Here is a 17,557-nt window from a genome sequence, read left to right as displayed (position 1 = left end):
CTCCTCTATGTGACATCCTTTTATATATTTGAACATGGCTATCATATCACCCCTTAACCTCCTCTTCTCCAGGCTAAACATGCCCAGCTCCCTTAGCCGTTCCTCATAAGGCATCCTTTCCAGGCCTTTGACCATTTTGGTTGCCCTCCTCTGGACACGTTCCAGTTTGTCAGTGTCCTTCTTGAACTGTGGTGCCCAGAACTGGACACAGTACTCCAGGTGAGGTCTGACCAGAGCAGAATACAGTGGCACTATTACTTCCCTTGATCTAGATGCTATACTCCTATTGATGCAGCCCAGAATTGCATTGGCTTTTTTAGCTGCCGCGTCACACTGTTGGCTCATGTCAAGTTTGTGGTCAACCAAGACTCCTAGATCCTTTTCACATGTACTGCTCTGGGCATAGCCCTGGGCATCTACTGATGGCACTCTTGACATGCCCTGGAGGCCTCTGCGGCTGCCCAGGGTTATCCTGCCCTTGCTGGGGACCAAGATGTGGGGACCTGTATTTGGTGCCCACCCCCTGAAATGTTCTCTCTGATGTTCTCTCTATCTCTCTCTGCTTATTTGCTCCACACTCCCTCACTTTAGATACTGGGAAAACCATTAACTTAACAGTGTGGGAAGAACTATGGAGAAAATACTGGAAATTTACAGCCTGTGAAGTTTTGAGGGGAAAGATGTTTTCTAGATGGTACTTAACACCTACCAAAATAGCTAAAATGTATAAGACAAAAACAAATCTGTGCTGGAGTTGTGGTAAAACAGAGGGGACTACATGTTTGGTGGACCTGTGAAAAAAAATCAAAAGCTTCTGGAATGCAGTGTATGACAAGCTTAAAAAAAATGTTTAAATATAACTTTATGAAAAATACAGAAGCTTTTCTACTAGATATAATGGACACAGGTATAGCAAGAGAAGATTAGAAAATATTCCTCTATGCCACAGGAGCGGCAAGGATCCTAATTGCCAAAAACTGGAAAAAAGGAACTGTGCCAACAAAAAAGGAATGGCAAGACAATCTGTTAGAGTATATTGAACTGGCTAGATGAACAGAGGCAATGAGAGATCACACTAGACAAGCGTTTCAAAAAGCATGGGGGGAAATGCAGAAAACACTTCACAAAACAGTACCCTAAAATACATACCTGGACTTGTTTCGATTAATGTCTGCAGGAGAACTGCAGTAAGAGCTGTTTGACAGTGGAATTTGCTGCCAAGGAGTGTGGTGGAGTCTCCTTCTTTGGAGGTCTTTAAGCAGAGGCTTGACAACCATATGTCAGGAGTGCTCTGGTGGTGTTTCCTGCTTGGCAGGGGGTTGGACTCGATGGCCCTTGTGGTCTCTTCCAACTCTGTGATTCTATGATCCTATGACTTTGTGGATATTTAAGTTATAATTAGAAAATTCTGAAAAATTATTCAGAAAGGAAACAGTTTATGAGAAGTAAAGAAGGAGGCCAGATACAGGATAAAGGAAGTCTTTTATTTGGTTGTTTGTACAGTGGTACCTCGGGTTACAGATGCTTCAGGTTACAGACGCTTCAGGTTACAGGCTCCGCTAACACAGAAATAGTACCTCGGGTTAAGAACTTTGCTTCAGGATGAGAACAGAAATTGTGCGGTGGCGGCAGCAGGAGGCCCCATTAGCTAAAGTGGTACCTCAGGTTAAGAACGGTTTCAGGTTAAGAAAGGACCTCCGGAACGAATTAAGTTCTTAACCTGAGGTACCACTGTATTGTTGTATGTTATGCTCACTGTATGTTATGTTCACGTTTAATGAGGGCGGATCTCTGTATTGTGTTATGTTCTTCTTCTTCTTCTTCTCCTCTAGGAGGGATGCTGCAAGAATTTCTAAGTCTCTTACAAAAGCCGTTAATGCCCGTTGCCTAATCCTGGGCAGGAATGCATTTTGCAAGGACTTGGCGGGGATTTGTGACTGGGGTAGGGATGCCAGTCATGGCTAAGGCAGGGAGAGGAAGAAGAGGAAGAAAATGCTGGATCTCTCGCTCTCTCTCCCCTCTTTCTCTCTCTCTCTCTCTCTCTCTCTCTCTCTCTCTCTCTCTCTCTTTCTCTCTCTGCAGCTTTTGTGGGGCCCTGTAATGCAGTTGGTCTTTGGGAGACCAGAGGGAAATGCAATCTAAAAAACACACGACACAAAAGGAAAATGGATTGTCAGGGAGAAGGAAATAAGAAGACTCAGGCGCAAGCTTGTAGTCGTTAAAGGTAAAGGGACCCCTGACCATTAGGTCCAGTTGTGGCCGACTCTGGGGTTGCAGTGCTCATCTCGCTTTATTGGCCGAGGGAGCCAGCGTACAGCTTCCGGGTCATGTGACCAGCATGACTAAGCCGCTTCTGGCGAACCAGAGCAGCGCACGGAAATGCCGTTTACCTTTCTGCTGGAGTGGTACCTATTTATCTACTTGCACTTTGACGTGCTTTCTAACTGCTAGGTGGGCAGGAGCAGGGACCGAGCAATGGGAGCTCACCCCGTCGCGGGGATACGAACTGCCGACCTTCTGATCAGCATGTCCTAGGCTCTGTGGTTTAACCTACAGCGCCACCCATGTAGTCGTTAGCATACCCTTTGAATACTTATTTACCGTATTTTTCGCTCTATAACATGCACCAGACCATAACACGCACGTAGTTTTTAGAGGAGGAAAACAAGAAAAAAAAAAATTCTAAATGAAATAGTGGATATATGATTTTTGTGGTTCATGCTGTGGCCACAGACATGTGATCTGATAGTGAGTTTGGAGTAGCCCAATGCAAAAATCCTGAGGATCCATGTGGATCCATGCTTTGTAACCACAGAGGAGGGAAGGAAGGGGAACCATGGATCCTCTGCTCACGACTGCAGCAGATCCCCCCCCCCCGCCACCCGCAGGCATTTGCTCCATAACACGCACAGACATTTCCCCTTACTTTCTATGAGGAAAAAAGTGAGTGTTATGGTGCAAAAAATACGGTAGGTCACGATGACTGCAGTCTTATCGCACATTTACCCGGGAGTAAGCCTCCTTGAGCTGAATGGCCCCCACTTCTGAGTGGGGACATAAGGATTGTTTGTGCGTATAAAGTTTGCGCTGTGAACTGTAATTGCACAAAAATCACGGGGTGCCTGGGGTTATGTTTGCTTTCCGTTGCTGCGTTAAAATGACCAGACGTTCCCTTTGATAGTGTAGATGGTTTCACAATCTTATCATGACCGCTTCTGCAACTCGAGTGCTTCTAAGCGGTAAAAGATGCAGATTTTGCACACGCGGAGATGGCTTGTGGCTGTGACTCACCCTGTGTGTGTTCCCCGGACTGTCCCGGGTCCTTGGGTGACGTATGAGGAGTGTGAGAAGCAGAGGAAGAAGGAGTCCAGGGTGATGCAAGAACGACAGCCCTTGCCAGGACTCCGGCGAGTGGAGGCCCCGTGACGGTGAGCCATCCGTTCCGCCGGCATCGTCCTGGGACTCTCTGGAGTGATGTGCAAATTGGAAGACGGTGGTCTGTGGTCAGCGAACAAATTGAAATGAGAAAATATGGGTGGGAGCGGATATTGATAAGAAGGATCAGAAATTGTTCCTATACGCAACAGCAGCGGCGAGATTACTGCTGGCTCAGGTGTGGAAGCAACAACAATTGCCACCAGTAGAAGAGTGGAAGTACAAGGTCATGGAATATGCGGAAATAGCCAAAATTCGACAACAGGGCAATGAAACATTTCAAAAAGAATGGGAAAAGCATCATCTGCCATGGATGCTTGAGTTGTGATTCCTGCATTGCAGGGGGTTGGACTAGATGACCCTTGGGGTCCCTTCCAACTCTTATGATTCTGTGAACCCATTGGTTCAGAACAAAACAAATTCCTTCCAGTATCCAAGGTATCTGAAGAAGTGTGCATGCATACGAAAGCTCATACCAAGAACTGACTTAGTTGGTCTTTAAGGTGCTACTGGAAGGAATTTGTTTTGTTTTGACTATGGCAGACCAACACGGCTACCTATCTGTAACTGGAACCATTGGTTCAGGTTCTCCCCGCTGGAGCAGCAGAAAACTAGCTTGCCAGCGCATCACTCTGATGTTCAGCTGCCCGTATGCTCCTGGGCCAGTTTCAAATTTCTTCTATTATTTTACAAAGCCCTTAGCAACTTGGGTCCAAGATCTCTCAGGGACTGCCTATCCCTTATATCCTTGCCCTCTCGCTGACGTGTCTACTGAAAATTCAAAAATAAATAAATCCAACAGGCATTTTAAATGCATTCTGATTTTACAGTTTTAACTGATAACGGTTTATTTGTTGTTTAGTTGTTTAGTTGTGCCAGACTCTTCGTGACCCCCTGGACCAGAGCACGCCAGGCACCCCTGTCTTCCACTGCCTCCCGCAGTTTGGTCAAACTCATGCTGGTAGCTTTGAGAACACTGTCCCACCATCTCGTCCTCTGTCGTCCCCTTCTCCTTGTGCCCTCCATCTTTCCCAACATCAGGGTCTATTCCAGGGAGTCTTCTCTTCTCATGAGGTGGCCAAAGTATTGGAGCCTCAGCTTTAGGATCTGTCTTTCCAGTGAGCACTCAGGGCTGATTTCCTTCAGAATGGATCGGTTTGATCTTCTTGCAGTCCATGGGACTCTCAAGAGTCTCCTCCAGCACCAGAATTCAAAAGCATCCATTCTTTGGCGATCAGCCTTCTTGATGGTCCAGCGCTCACTTCCATACATCACTACTGGGAAAACCAGAGCTTTAACTATACGGACCTTTGTCAGCAAGGTGATGTCTCTGCTTTTTAAGATGCTATTGGTTTATTACTCAGCGCCTAAAAGCCACAGATGTGATGCTGCTGCAAAAATGGAGAGTGCAGTTCTTTGAGTCAGTAGCAAGTTGAAGCATTTCTGGTAGATTTTTGAAGGGCCCTGAGGCAATTTCAGGTCCTGCTCTTTAGGTGGAGGGCAGTATACAAATTTAATAATGTTGGACAAACTTGGTTAGATCAGGAAGCCTGATTTAATGTACTAATTACTGTATTTTTCGTACTATAGGGTACACCGGCCCATAGGACACACCTCGTTTTTTTGGGGGGGGGATGAATAAAAAAAATTATTCCCCCCCCAGTTGCGGCTGCCGCCCCAAGCCTTGCGCACACCTGGCTGAAGCGCGGGGAGCCCTCTGGAGGGCTCCCCGTGCTTCGGGTGGCAGGCTACTGCCTGCAAGCCTTGTGAGCCCGCGGGACCTCCCGCCGGGCTTGCAATGCTTGCGGATAGCTTCCTGAAGCCTGGAGAGCGAGAGGGGTCGGTGCGCACCGATGCCTCTCGCTCTCCAGGCTTCAGCGAAAGCCTGCATTCGCCCCATAGGACGCACACACATTTCCCTTTCATTTTTGGAGGGGAAAAAGTGCATCCTATGGGGCGAAAAATACGGTAGTTTTAAATTTCTACTGTCCTTCAAGCTGAGCAGGAGCCAAACACCTGCAGTTGGTTCTGTACCTTAATGTACCCTTGAGACTCTGCGCTTAATACCTTTTTAACGAAGCTTTCCTTTTTTATAGAGCAAACTTACCTTGGAACTAAATTTAGCTGCGGCTAATGAGGGTTTAACAGCTACAGGAGTGTTGAAAAGATACTAGGTCATTTTCTGCTTCCTTGTTTGAGTTTTCCATGTAGCATCATAGAGATGTAGAGCTGGAAAGGGAACCTCAGGGACCATCTAGTCCAGCCCGTGCAATGCAGGAACCGCGGCTCAAGCGGAGACTGGACGAGGGCTCGGTCGGAGACGGAGCAGTTCCTCTTGGTTGACTCAGCTGTTCTGCTTCCGCTAGTAACTTCTGGGAGAAGGCGTTTCCTGGGAGAGGACGGGGGTTTGGAGTGTGTGTGTGTTTTTCAAAGTGAAGTGTTCTGCTCTGGAAAGGCTGTTGGATTTAGTGTTGGGAAAGAATCTCTAGCCGCAAAGCAGCATGACGGGCCGTTGGTATGTGAACGTTTTCAGGAAGCTTAAATTAGCTGAGTTGGGCTATTTTTACCCGTTTCTTGTTTACCAACAACCCAGAGAGAAAAGTCAGCCTTGCGATGCGATCCGGGCAGGGTGATCTCCTTCCCTTTTCCAGTTTTACTAGACTGGGGCAAACTGCAGCCCTTGCTTTTGGAAACGGCAGGAAGGGAGAGGGCTCCTGTGTTCGAATCCTGCTCACCGGTTTCCCGCAGGTGTCAGGTCAGCCCCAGTGAGAGGAGGGTGCCATTGGCTTGATCCAGCTGGCTCTTCCTAGTTTCTGATATTCTGGGTGTTGGGAGATTCAGCACAGGTAAAAGGAAGCCCTTCTTTGTGTAGCTTGTCGTTAAACTGTGGAACTCCCTCCCACAAGGGACAGGGATGGGCAGAAACCCAGATGGCAGCTTCCAGGAAGAGAGAGAGCACGATTGATGGCTGCTAGCCATGGTCAGAGGCAATGATGCTTCTGAACAGGAGGGCAGAAAATTGCCCTTGTGCTCGGATCCTGCCTGCAGGTTTCACACAAGAAGACCAGGACGCCAGGCTGGATGGGCCATTGGCCACCGAGTCTAGTAGCCCTCAAGAGCCCTCTCCTGCATGCATTTGTCGAATCCTCTTCTAAAGCCATCTATTGCAGCCATCACTGTGGAAGGGAGTTCCGTAGGTTAACCATGTGCCGCGGTGCCCAAATACTGTGTATCAGTTCAGCAAAGCGATGAGCAGTCGAAATGGACGTCTCTGTTGAATAACCCACAGTCCCAATACTATAAAGCAGTAGAATTCTAGAATTGTAGAGTTGGAAGGGACCCCCAAAGATCATCTAGACTTGCCCCCTTGCAGCGCAGGAACATAACCAGCTGAGTATGTTTTGGACAGTGTCAGGGCTGGATTGAGGTTTGATGAGGCCCTAAGCTACTGGAGGTAATGGGGCCCTTTATATGTCCGGCTGTCCTTTGTCAACAACAAATGGTCGCTGTTTTTTGTGTTGAATATACGCTATATGGTAATTTATGGACCCAATAGGTATCTTGAGCCATTAGCACATAGCACAATATGTATTTTATCAACGTAATTGTTGAACTGAAATACAATTAAGAAGAAGTATATTAATAGTGAAATAATTAATAAGCTCTATCTTAAAATGATTTTTGATTCATAACAAACTTAATACAGTGGTGCCTCGCAAGACGAAATTAATCCGTTCCGCGAGTTTCTTCGTCTAGCGGTTTTTTTGTCTTGCGAAGCACCCCTATTAGCGGCTTAGTGGATTAGCGCTATTAGCGGCTTAGCGGCTATTAGCAGTTTAGCGGCTATTAGCGGCTTAGCGGCTTAGAAAAAGGGGGGGGGGAAGGGGAAAAACTCGCAAGACGTTTTTGTCTTGTGAAGCAAGCCCATAGGGAAATTCGTCTTGCGAAGCACCTCAAAAGACGGAAAACTCTTTTGTCTAAGCGAGTTTTTCTTCTTGCGAGGCATTCGTCTTGCGGGGCACCACTGTAATGCAAACACATTGGCATTTGGCAATAACAAAAGTTCCTTTAGAAACACAGTTAACCGACACTCATAATCTAGTCTCTAAAAACCAGTCCATGCAGACTGTAGGCACCCTATATATAGAAAGGAGCAAACCAGTGATATTTTAGGGAGCAGGCGAGCAGGCGGGGCCCATGACTTACATCCTAGGAGCCTACACAACACAACACAAAACAAAACAATGTTGCTGTATGTAGATTTTATTTTATTTGTTTTTCATCTTATATTTTGGAAATGTACACCCAGTTTTTTCCCCTTTAATTTTTTTTGGGGGGGCCCAAGAGATTGGGGCCCTAAGCTATAGCTTGTTTAGCTTATATGTAGATCCGGCACTAGACGGTGTACTAGCTGGAACCCACGGGAGTTTGTAGCGTAAAATAATCTGGAGGGGGCAACAGGTTGGCGAAGGAGCACACAGAGGCCGGACCTTTGCCCTTAGCTCCCTTCCTGCATCAGTTGAGGTTTGCTGGTTTCAGTCGCAAAGGTCATTTTTGAAGAGGCTGGGCGATGCCTCCCTCCTTTGAAAAGCGCTTTGTGACGTCGTCGGGTTGCATCCTGGCTGCTATCTCCTGTCAGCGTCGCGTACGGGCAGGCAGGACGGCCGAGGGAGAGGGACCAAGTTGTGAGTCACCGAATTGTGACTGTGATGGGCAGCCTTTTCTTTTAGCGTTCCTTTTTTTAGCTGCAGGAAACTCCTCACGCCCCCACATCCGGCAACTGTTTTGCAACTCCAGCGCCTCTGGGGAGCGTGGCAGGAGAGGGGGCCGCCCTTGCGTCCTCGTGGGTTCCTTTTTCAGGTTGCACCTCGCCTCTTGCCCTAGAGGGCTCAGCTGTTGGGATTGAGCCTTCCAGACAAGAGGATTTAGTTGCAGGAGTGCGAAATTTTGCTCAAGGGCTTTTCAAAAGGCCTCGTGGTGCAATGCAATCACTAGAGAATTATTTGTCGGTTTTGCGAATATCACTCGCGCAAGCAAGCAAGCAAGCAAGCAAGCAAGCAAATGACGGTAATATAGTCATACCTCGGGTTACAGACGCTCCAGGTTGCGTTTTTTCGGGTTATGGACCGCTGAAACCTGGAAGTACCGGAACGGGTTACTTCCGGGTTTCGGCGGTCGCGCATGCGCAGAACCGCTAAATCACGCTTTGCACATGCGCAGAAGCAATGAATCGTAACCCGCCCATGCACAGACATGCCGCTGCAGGTTGCAGATTCTGTGGGTTGCGAACGTGCATCCTGCATAGATCACGTTCGCAACCTGAGTGTCCACTGTATATTGAATAAGGAAATTGTGTTGTCTTTTAGCAGCAAATAATAAATACAAGACCATAGAACACTGGTTTTAAAAGAGCTACACTGGCTCCCAGTACATTTCCGGGCACAATTCAAAGTTTTGGTGCTGACCTTTAAAGCCCCAAACGGCCTTGGTCCTGTATACCTGAAGGAGCGTCTCCACCTCCATCGTTCTGCCCGGACACTGAGGTCCAGCGCTGAGGGCCTTCTGGAGGTTCCCTCCCTGCATGAAGCCAAGTTACAGGGAACCAGGCAGAGGGCCTTCTCGGTGGTGACACCTGCCCTGTGGAACACCCTCCCACTGACAGGCTGCCTTTCTCCCTGCTCGGGGAGAAGCCCCCAAGCGCCACACACATGTTCCGCGCGGCTCTTTAAAGGGAGTGCTGAGCAGAGCCTGGGATGCATATTTTCATATAATTCTCTCTCAATAATATGCAATCTGTAAATTTCAAATTTACTTTCCATAATTTTATCCAATCCTCAAATTGTATGTTATGGCCTGTGTCTAAAGAAAAGGACACATTCTACTCATGCAAAAACATGCTGATTCCCGGACAATCCGCGGGCCGGATTGAGAAGGCGATTGGACCTTATCTGGCCCCTGGGCCTTAGGTTGCTTACCCCTGCCTTTGACCTTACCGCCTTGAGTGACCCTGCTGGGAGTCCGAGATTCCCGCGGGCTTCGCTCACAAGGTTTATAGGAACGTGGAAGCCCACTCACCATGACAATAGAATTGGAGAACTGGGAGGGACCCCAGTGGTCATCTAGTCCAACCCCCTGCAATGCAGGAATCTCAGCTCATGGGTCCCTGTTGGGGGGAGCAACCGATGCCAGGTGATTAGGAGACATGACTGGTGGAGATTCCCTGTCTGGGACTACACTCACCACTCCCCTAATTTATATCATGGTCTGGCCAGCCAAATGATGGTTTGCCAAGCCAGTCCCCCCCCCCCCCCGTGTATTGTGTTAAAAGAGGATGTTGGGGAAATTAAAAAGTACGCATGGCGAAGGGATAGAGAAGTCGAGGAATCCAGAACAGGTTAGCCACCCCTGCCCTAGGGCACACCCTGGTTAAGAGTGGCAAAACCTTGAAAATGTTTCCTCCTTTTTTTGTCTTGAAACTGAAAAAACACCCCCAGCCTGTAGGCAAGAATTCAGTTGTAAGTTTAACACTGTGCCTGCTTCAAAGGCAGATTTTATTTTTAAAAAACCATACACGTCCAAGACTGAAAAAGGGTTCTGTGTCACTCCTAAGGCTTGCATACTCCAAAGCTTGCACTTGTGCATACTTTGAATACTGTCGGTGTAAAGAATTTGCTGGGCGGCATACAGTTCCTGTTCATACTGTCTAGAGTAGACGGGATCGGGTTGATCCGAGAGTCCGACTGGTGGCCAGGCCTGGTGTGGAAATAGAAGATCCTATTTGCCAGCCATTGCTGTTCATATGTTACACTTTCTGGTCATGGGGTGCAGAAATCTGAATAGGGAGTTCATCCAAACTTACCTTTCCCCTGTTATTTCCAGGCACAGATCCATTCTTTAAAACTCTGTGTCCAAGCAGTTTTATATATTTTTTTTGCCCCGGAGCTTCCCCTGCAAGACCCAGCTCTTTAACCCCAAACCCAAGCAAATGTCAGTTCAGGTCTTCCAGAGATTGCTCTTTGCTCCGATTTACTTTTAAAGAGCAGCTTTTCGCAGGGAAAGCTCTGGAACTCAGACCTGGAACTTTAAAGCATGAATTTTTGGCTGGAAAAAGCAGAGGAAAGGTTAGGGTGGAGAAGCCTGACATGGTGTGGATGTGACCTTGAATTCAAAACAGCTCTGTTTCTTCCTCATGTGATCTGTTTGTATGAGATGATCACAGAATCAAGGCATAGAGTTGGAAGAGGGTCATCTATTTTAGTCCAACCCCTGCAATGAAGGAATCTGTCACCCTATGTGGGACTCAAACTCACAACCCTGAGATTAAGAGTCCAACACAGATAGAAGCTGCTGACGGGCAAGACTTGGAGGCAGGGTGGATAAAATCAATAAAAATCAATAATTTTTTTAAAAAATAAATATTTTTTTGGATTTTTTAAAATTTAAATTGAATTTTTTTTAATCTAAATTGGATCTTAAAAATAAAATGCTTTTGGAGAAAAAAAATCTTTCTAAAGATAGTTTTCTACGTATTTAACTTACAGAGCCTAGGGCTTGACGATCAGAGGGGCGGCAGTTCGAATCCCTGCGACGGGGTGAGCTCCCATTGCTCGGTCCCTGCTCCTGCCAACCTAGCAGTTCGAAAGCACGTCCAAGTGTAAGTAGATAAATAGGTTACATTCTCTGGCGGGAATGTAAACGCCGTTTCCGTGCACTGCTCTGGTTCGCCAGAAGCGGCTTAGTCATGCTGGCCACACGACCAGGAAGCTGGACGCCAGCTCCCTCGGCCAATAAAGTGAGATGAACGCTGCAACCCCAGAGTTGTCCGCGACTGGACCTAATGGTCAAGGGTCCCTTTACTTTTACCTCTGTAGTCCAAAGGCTATTCATCAGGACATAAGGATTTGTTTTAAATTTTTCATGTGTGCTAAAACTCAGTATAAGTTTGTTTGTTTTTTTAAAAAAGTTTAACCACATCAGTTAACAAACAGGGATACATATGCTATAATGTTATTGTTTTAGTTAAATAAATTGTTTAAGTTGTTATTAAGGGAATGATTATTTTTCTCCTTCCAATAAAGTACAGCAGAAAAGTTGTCCAAATATAAACAGTTAACTTATTAAACTTCACAATAAGTTCATAATTATCAGTCTATGTATTTATAATAGTATAACCAAATCAGTAATTTTTGTTATAACTGTAAAAACTACTGTACTCTGAAAATTTATTATTCCAAAAATGAAAACCTTCATCTGGTTGTAAATATTAAGTTGATACCAGCAAGAATGAGCCTTTCTGTGAAAAAACGATTTAAATCAAGTCTTACCGACTAGTGTTTTAAATCAAGTCTTACTAACTAGTGATTTAAATCGTGATTTGATTTAAATCGAATCCGCCCGGCTTGAAGGTGATTTTGCTGTGCTTTGTCTGATTGGCAGGTCCCACAGATCATCTGCACGGTGTTTGTGCATCTGGTGCTAACGTGACGAAGCATTTTGAACCACACAAAGGTCCCATTGTTCCCCATCAGGGCATTCCGCAGATTGCAGGTGAGCATTCAGTAAACAGAAACGCCAAACCACTCGGGGAAGCTCTTCATTGGGTCCGTGGATCAGGACCACGGAGGGGTGGGACGGAGACCTTGCCAATGCTGTAAACTGCCTCTCCAATCATGGAATCCTCGCATTGTAACTTCAAAGTTTGCAGGCTTCAAAGTTTTTCACACATCCCTGTCTTGAATCCTGGCAGTAAAATCTCTGAGAAAGTAGAAATTTCTAGTTGTCTGAAATTTGCTGTGTGTGGGCCTTGCAAAAATGCAGGGTTGTTGTTCATGCTTCTTGGAGAGGGCTGGAGAGCCCAGCATGGGAATGGAACAGGAGATGACTTGCCGTTCCTATGATGATGATAATAATAATAATAATAATAATAATAATAATAATAATAATAATAATTTTTATTTATACCCTGCCCATCTGGCTGGGCTTCCCCAGCCACTCTGGGCGGCTTCCAACAAAGATTAATAATACAGTCATACCTCAGGTTGTGTTTTTTCAGGTTACAGACCCACCGAAACCTGGAAGTACCGAAACGGGTTACTTCCGGGTTTTAGGGATTGCGCATGCGCAGACGCGCTCAGTCATGCTTTGTGCATGCGCAGAAATGCTGAATCGCAACCCGCACGTGCGCAGACGCGCCACTGCGGGTTGCGAATGCTGCGGGTTGTGAACATGCATCCCGCACGGATCACGTTCGCAACCCGAGCATCCACTGTACATTAAATTGTCACACATTAAAAGCTTCCCTAAACATGGCTGCCTTCAGATGTCTTCTAAATGTCGGGTAGTTGTTTATCTCTTTGACATCTGATGGGAGGGCGTTCCACAGGGCGGGTGCCACCACCGAGAAGGTCCTCTGCCTGGTTCCCTGTAACTTCACTTCTCGCAGGGAGGGAACCGCCAGAAGGCCCTCGGAGCTGGACCTCAGTGTCCGGGCAGAACGATGGGGGTGGAGATGCTCCTTCAGGTATGCAGGACCAAAGCTGTTTAGGGCTTTCAAGGTCAGCACCAACACTTTGAATTGTGCTCGGAAACTTACTGGGAGCCAATGTAGGTCTTTTAGGAGCAGTGTTATGTGGTCTTGGCGGCCGCTCCCAGTTACCAGTCAAGCTGCCACATTCTGGATTAGTTGTAGTTTCCTGGTCCCCTTCGTAAAGCGCATTGCAGTAGTCCAAGCGGGAGATAACCAGAACATGCACCACTCTGGCGAGATCAGCGTTCGAGTCTCCTAATCTCCTCACTGGGATTATGATGGGCTAGACCTGGGGGTGCTTTGACGTTTCGCTATTGTTTGGGATAATTGCCTCCAGTTCATAAGGTGTGGACAGAGTGGGAGCCGAGCCAGGAGAAGCCTTTCTCAGTCGCCATATCTTTGCTTGTTGATCTGAGTAAATGTCAGGTGTAGGGGAAGGGAGAGTGGGGCTTGAGTCCTCCATTGTTCTTTGCAGTGTTTTCACGGTAATTCACCTGAATCACTTCAAGCAACCACTTCCTTGAACAGCAATATTTGGACTTAAATCCAAAGACATGAAAATAAAAGGAGAGCGAGAGAATTTAGGTGGGCCTTCCCCACCTTTTTTCTTTGATGGCGTTCCGGTTTCAGACTAGGTGCTTAAATGGCAAAGCCCAGAGTGGCTGGGCCAACCCAGCCAGATGGGTGGGGTATGTATGTATTGTAATAAACGAAAATCTGCCCTTATTCCCTTATGGGGGACACAAGAGCCCTTATAGAGTCCTTTGCAGGTTCTCCATCGGTCGGAGAAAATAACAGAGGCCAACCAGAGAATATTGAGAAGCAAAGCAGCTAGTAAGCCTGATCTTTATTGAACTGTTGCAACAGGGTGCTCCCCTCACATGCAGGAAAGGAGGAGGACCTTGAACAAAGGTGTGTCCGCCCTTATATAGATCTTTTAAATTGCCCACCCTGGAGTCCAAGACCACCCCAGAAACATCATACCTACATCACAGAAAAGGTGGTCTACAACAGAAATCTGAGTGCCTTGTTTACCTCCTGTCTGGCAGGTTACCTGTTAATACTTACTTTGATTGGATACCCTGGGGAGCCTGGCCAGTCTTTTGTAATGATAAATACTTAGTTCCTGAGCCAGGTCACAGGCTCACCCTATTCAAACACAGGCATACCCTTAAGACAGGATTTGTGAAGGAAAAGACAATGGGGAGGCTTTTCCATTTTCCTTTGACCTTGCAGAGCAAACATTTGGTCAGTTTGGGAGCCAAAATGGTTTCAGGGCTGTTTTCCTGTGCTGCGTCTGACATGTGGCCCATACATTTATGTACGTGTTTGCCTGGGACATCCATGAACATTTATTATTTATATAAGACATTATTTTTTTTATTTCAGTATGTGTGTATGTATGTATAAACAAACAAACAAGCAAACAATAAAATTTTGCTTGCTTGCTTGCAATAGTATCTGCATTTGGAATTAAAAGCTGAAACACGCCTCTCATCAGCTTTAGCCTTTGCTGAACGAATGCCCCATGTGTCTTCACAAGTTAAGCCGGTGCATATTTAGTCAAAAGTCCACCTCACTGAGGGTTTGCTCACAGGCAACTCAGAGCAGGATTGGCGTTTTAGGTGCTGTTGAAAGGCGGATAGCTTTAAAAGAGGATTTGAAGACAGCGGATAGCTCAGTTGACGAGAGCGTGGTGCTGGCAGTGCCAAGGTCACAAGTTCGATCCCCGCATGGGACAGCTGCGTTGTAGGGGGTTGGGCTAGATGACCGTTGAGGGTCCCTCTCAATTCTACAAGTCCATGATTTTATCTCTCTTTCCCCAGGTTCTGCCGCCGTTTGGGGTCCAGCGAAGACGGAGGAGCTGGAGGGATGAAGTGAGGCTTTGGCTGGTGCCCCCTCCGGTGCCATGGCGGACGGGGCCTCGCTCCCCATGGGCGACTGGCTCCGTGCCCTCCATCTGGAGCAGTACGCCGAGAACTTCGAGCGGAACGAGCTGTGGCGCGTCTCGGACTGCCAGCACCTGTCGGACGAGGCCCTGACCCGCCTGGGCATCCTTCTCCCAGGGCACCGCCGGCGCATCCTCTCTGGGCTCTTGAAGGCCTTCACAGAGGCGCTGCCCGTCATGGATGCCCCCAAACTGCCCCCCAGGAGGCCGGTGCCCATGAAACGCAACATCTTCCGTGCCGGCGCTGCGGCTTCCTCCACAGAGCAGGAGGCTGGGAGCGACTCGCCGACAGAAGCGTCGCCTCCTCGCCGGGAGCTGGAGGCAGCTCCCACGCCGCCACCCATCCCTCCCCGGACGAGCTGTCACCCGCCGCTGAAGTTTTCCTCTACTGCTGTGTCCGAACTTCCTGCAGGCCCTTCTCTTTTGGAATTTACGTCGCTGGCAAGAGGCAGGCTCAGCCCGGATGCTGCCGCTGCGGAAGAGACAGGGAACCCTCCCCTGCCCCCTCTGCCTGCCAAGCGCCACCATCTGGAGGGCAAGCCCCCCGCCCAAAAGGCCCCCCCGGTGCCCAGCCGCCCTCCCACGCTGCCCCCCAGGGGCCCACCCCAGAAAGCAGCAGCCAGGTGAGTCCGAAAGATGCAAAGGTGTTGGGCAGGGGGTGTTACTGAGTGAGGGGACAGTCGCTTCCTTCCCACTGGCCTGAGCCGCTGCGGTGTAGTGGTTAGAGTGTCAGTCTGTGACTTGGGAGACCAGGGTTCGAATCCCCTCTCGGCCTTGTTGCTCGCTGGGTGACCCTGGGGCGGGTGCTGAACCGGCGTTCGAAATTTGCCAGGTGCATTTTGAACCTGGCTATTGGCCACTTGTAGCCAGGTGAAGTTGCCTGGGTGCCAGGATGGCACCTGAGGTCTCCACTGTAATAAACAAAAATCTGCCCTTTTCCCCTTATGGGGAACACAAGAGCCCTTATAGAGTCCTTTGCAGGTTCTCCATCGGTCAGAGAAAATAACAGAGGCCAACCAGAGAATATTGAGAAGCAAAGCAGCTCGTAAGCCTGATCTTTATTGAACTTTATTGAACTGGGGTGTAGCTCAAGACCCCTCCCCCAGATACATCATACCTACATCACAGAAAAGGCAGTCTACAGCAGAAATCTGAGTGCTTTGTTTACCTCCTGTCTGCCAGGTTACCTGTTTAATGGTCACTTGATTGGATTGCCTGGGGAGCCTAGCCAGTCTTTTGTAGTGATAAATACTTAGTTCCTGAGCCAGGTCAGGCTCACACCCTATTCATATCTTAAATGTGTCCTTAAGACAGGATTTGTGAGGAAAGAGACAATGGGGAGGTTTCCCACTTTGACCTTGCAGAGCAAACATTTGGTCAGTTTGGGAGTCAAAATGGTTTCAGGGCTGCTTTCCTGTGCAGCCTTGTGGTTTATATATTTATGTATGTTTTTGCTTGGTACATTTTATATATATATATATATATATATATATAACCTTAATTTTTTTATTTCACCACCATTGGGAGGTGCCTGCCTGGGGAATCCTTGGAGTTGCCTGTTTTCACACAGAAATCCCACATCCTGTAGCTATTTTATCTGCGCAATCAAAACGGATTTCAGGAACCAAAAAGTCGCATTGAAAAAGACAACTTTCGAGCCGCCTGGCCCCCCAAATGGCAACTAGGCATTTTGTTTTGGCGACTGTAACCCTGGTTTAAGGGACTATTTGGTGCCTAGCCTATATATCTGAGTTTCTATCACTGAGCTGAGCCTACCCTGCAGGGTTGTTGTGGGGGTTAATAAGGAGGGGGAGAAGAACCATGTGAAAAGGCGGCGGGCGCCTTCCAGGAGACGAAAAACAGCAAAGGGTCCGGTGGCCTGTTTATGATGGCATTGTCTAGGCAAGCAGACTTTTAAAAGGGTTAGCATTTGATCCGAGCTTCTGCAACCTGGTGCCCTTCAGATGGTTGGACTACAACTCCCATCAGCCCCAGTTAACTTTCTCGCCCTGATCTGGCCACAGTGATCCCTGCGACGGTCACCTCCAGGCTTGACTACTGTAATTCGCTCTATGCAGGGCTGCCCTTGAAGCTGACCCAGAAACTCCAGTGGGTGCAGAATGCCGCAGCGAGGCTCCTTAGGGGGTCCCTGCCATGGGAGCATATTCACCCAGTGCTTTACCAGCTGCACTGGCTCCTGGTGGAGTACAGGGTCAGGTTTAAGGTGCTGGTTTTGACCTCTAAAGCCCTATGCGGCCTAGGACCCATGTACCTACGGGACCGCCTCTCCTGGTATGCCCCGCGGAGGACCTTAAGGTCCACAAATGACAACACTTTGGGGGTCCTAAATTGCAAGGTGGTTAGATTGGTCTAAACTAGGGCCAGGACCTTTTCAGTACAGGCCCCGACTTGGTGGAACGCTCTGTCACAACAGACCAGGGCCCTGCGGGACTTGAGCTGTTCCGCCTGGCCTTTGGTTTGGACTCGGTCTGACCCTAATGTTTCCCTCCCCTTATGGTCTTGATCTATTGGCTACTTTTAAAATGAGGCTGTATTTTAAACCCCACCCCCTTTTCTTTCTTTTCCCCCTCCTATTATGTTTTTATTGTAATTTTACTGGTGTTAGCCGCCCTGAGCCCGGCTCTGGC

General features: G+C 47.9%; 1 protein-coding gene and 1 long non-coding RNA gene across 8 annotated transcripts in view; one reads left to right on the top strand and one right to left on the bottom strand.

Moving 5' to 3' along the window:
• ARAP1 (ArfGAP with RhoGAP domain, ankyrin repeat and PH domain 1) overlaps window positions 1-17,557 on the top strand; it is a 145,049-nt gene that overhangs the window by 22,890 nt on the left and 104,602 nt on the right. For 5 of the 7 annotated variants that reach the window (XR_014156138.1, XM_081860060.1, XM_081860061.1 and 2 more), the window contains exons 2-3: window positions 11,872-11,982; window positions 14,788-15,532. Coding sequence is in view for 6 of the 7 variants with exons in the window: in XM_081860060.1 (XP_081716186.1) it covers window positions 14,871-15,532 (662 nt within the window). In the remaining variant the exon portion in view is untranslated. The remainder of the gene's footprint in view (window positions 1-11,871; window positions 11,983-14,787; window positions 15,533-17,557) is intronic. The other 2 variants (XM_081860058.1, XM_081860059.1) reach the window with 1 other exon arrangement.
• On the bottom strand, window positions 1,466-5,896 carry LOC309341369. The gene is made up of 3 exons (XR_014156272.1): window positions 5,543-5,896; window positions 3,292-3,498; window positions 1,466-2,138 (listed from the first exon to the last, which is right to left on the bottom strand). It is a non-coding gene; the product is annotated as an uncharacterized lncRNA (long non-coding RNA).

Source organism: Podarcis erhardii, assembly GCF_964252035.2.
Source record: "Podarcis erhardii genome assembly, chromosome: 4".
Classification (NCBI taxonomy): domain Eukaryota; kingdom Metazoa; phylum Chordata; class Lepidosauria; order Squamata; family Lacertidae; genus Podarcis; species Podarcis erhardii.
Note: the sequence above shows the minus strand (reverse complement) of the source record. Positions and strands in the feature narration are given on the sequence as shown.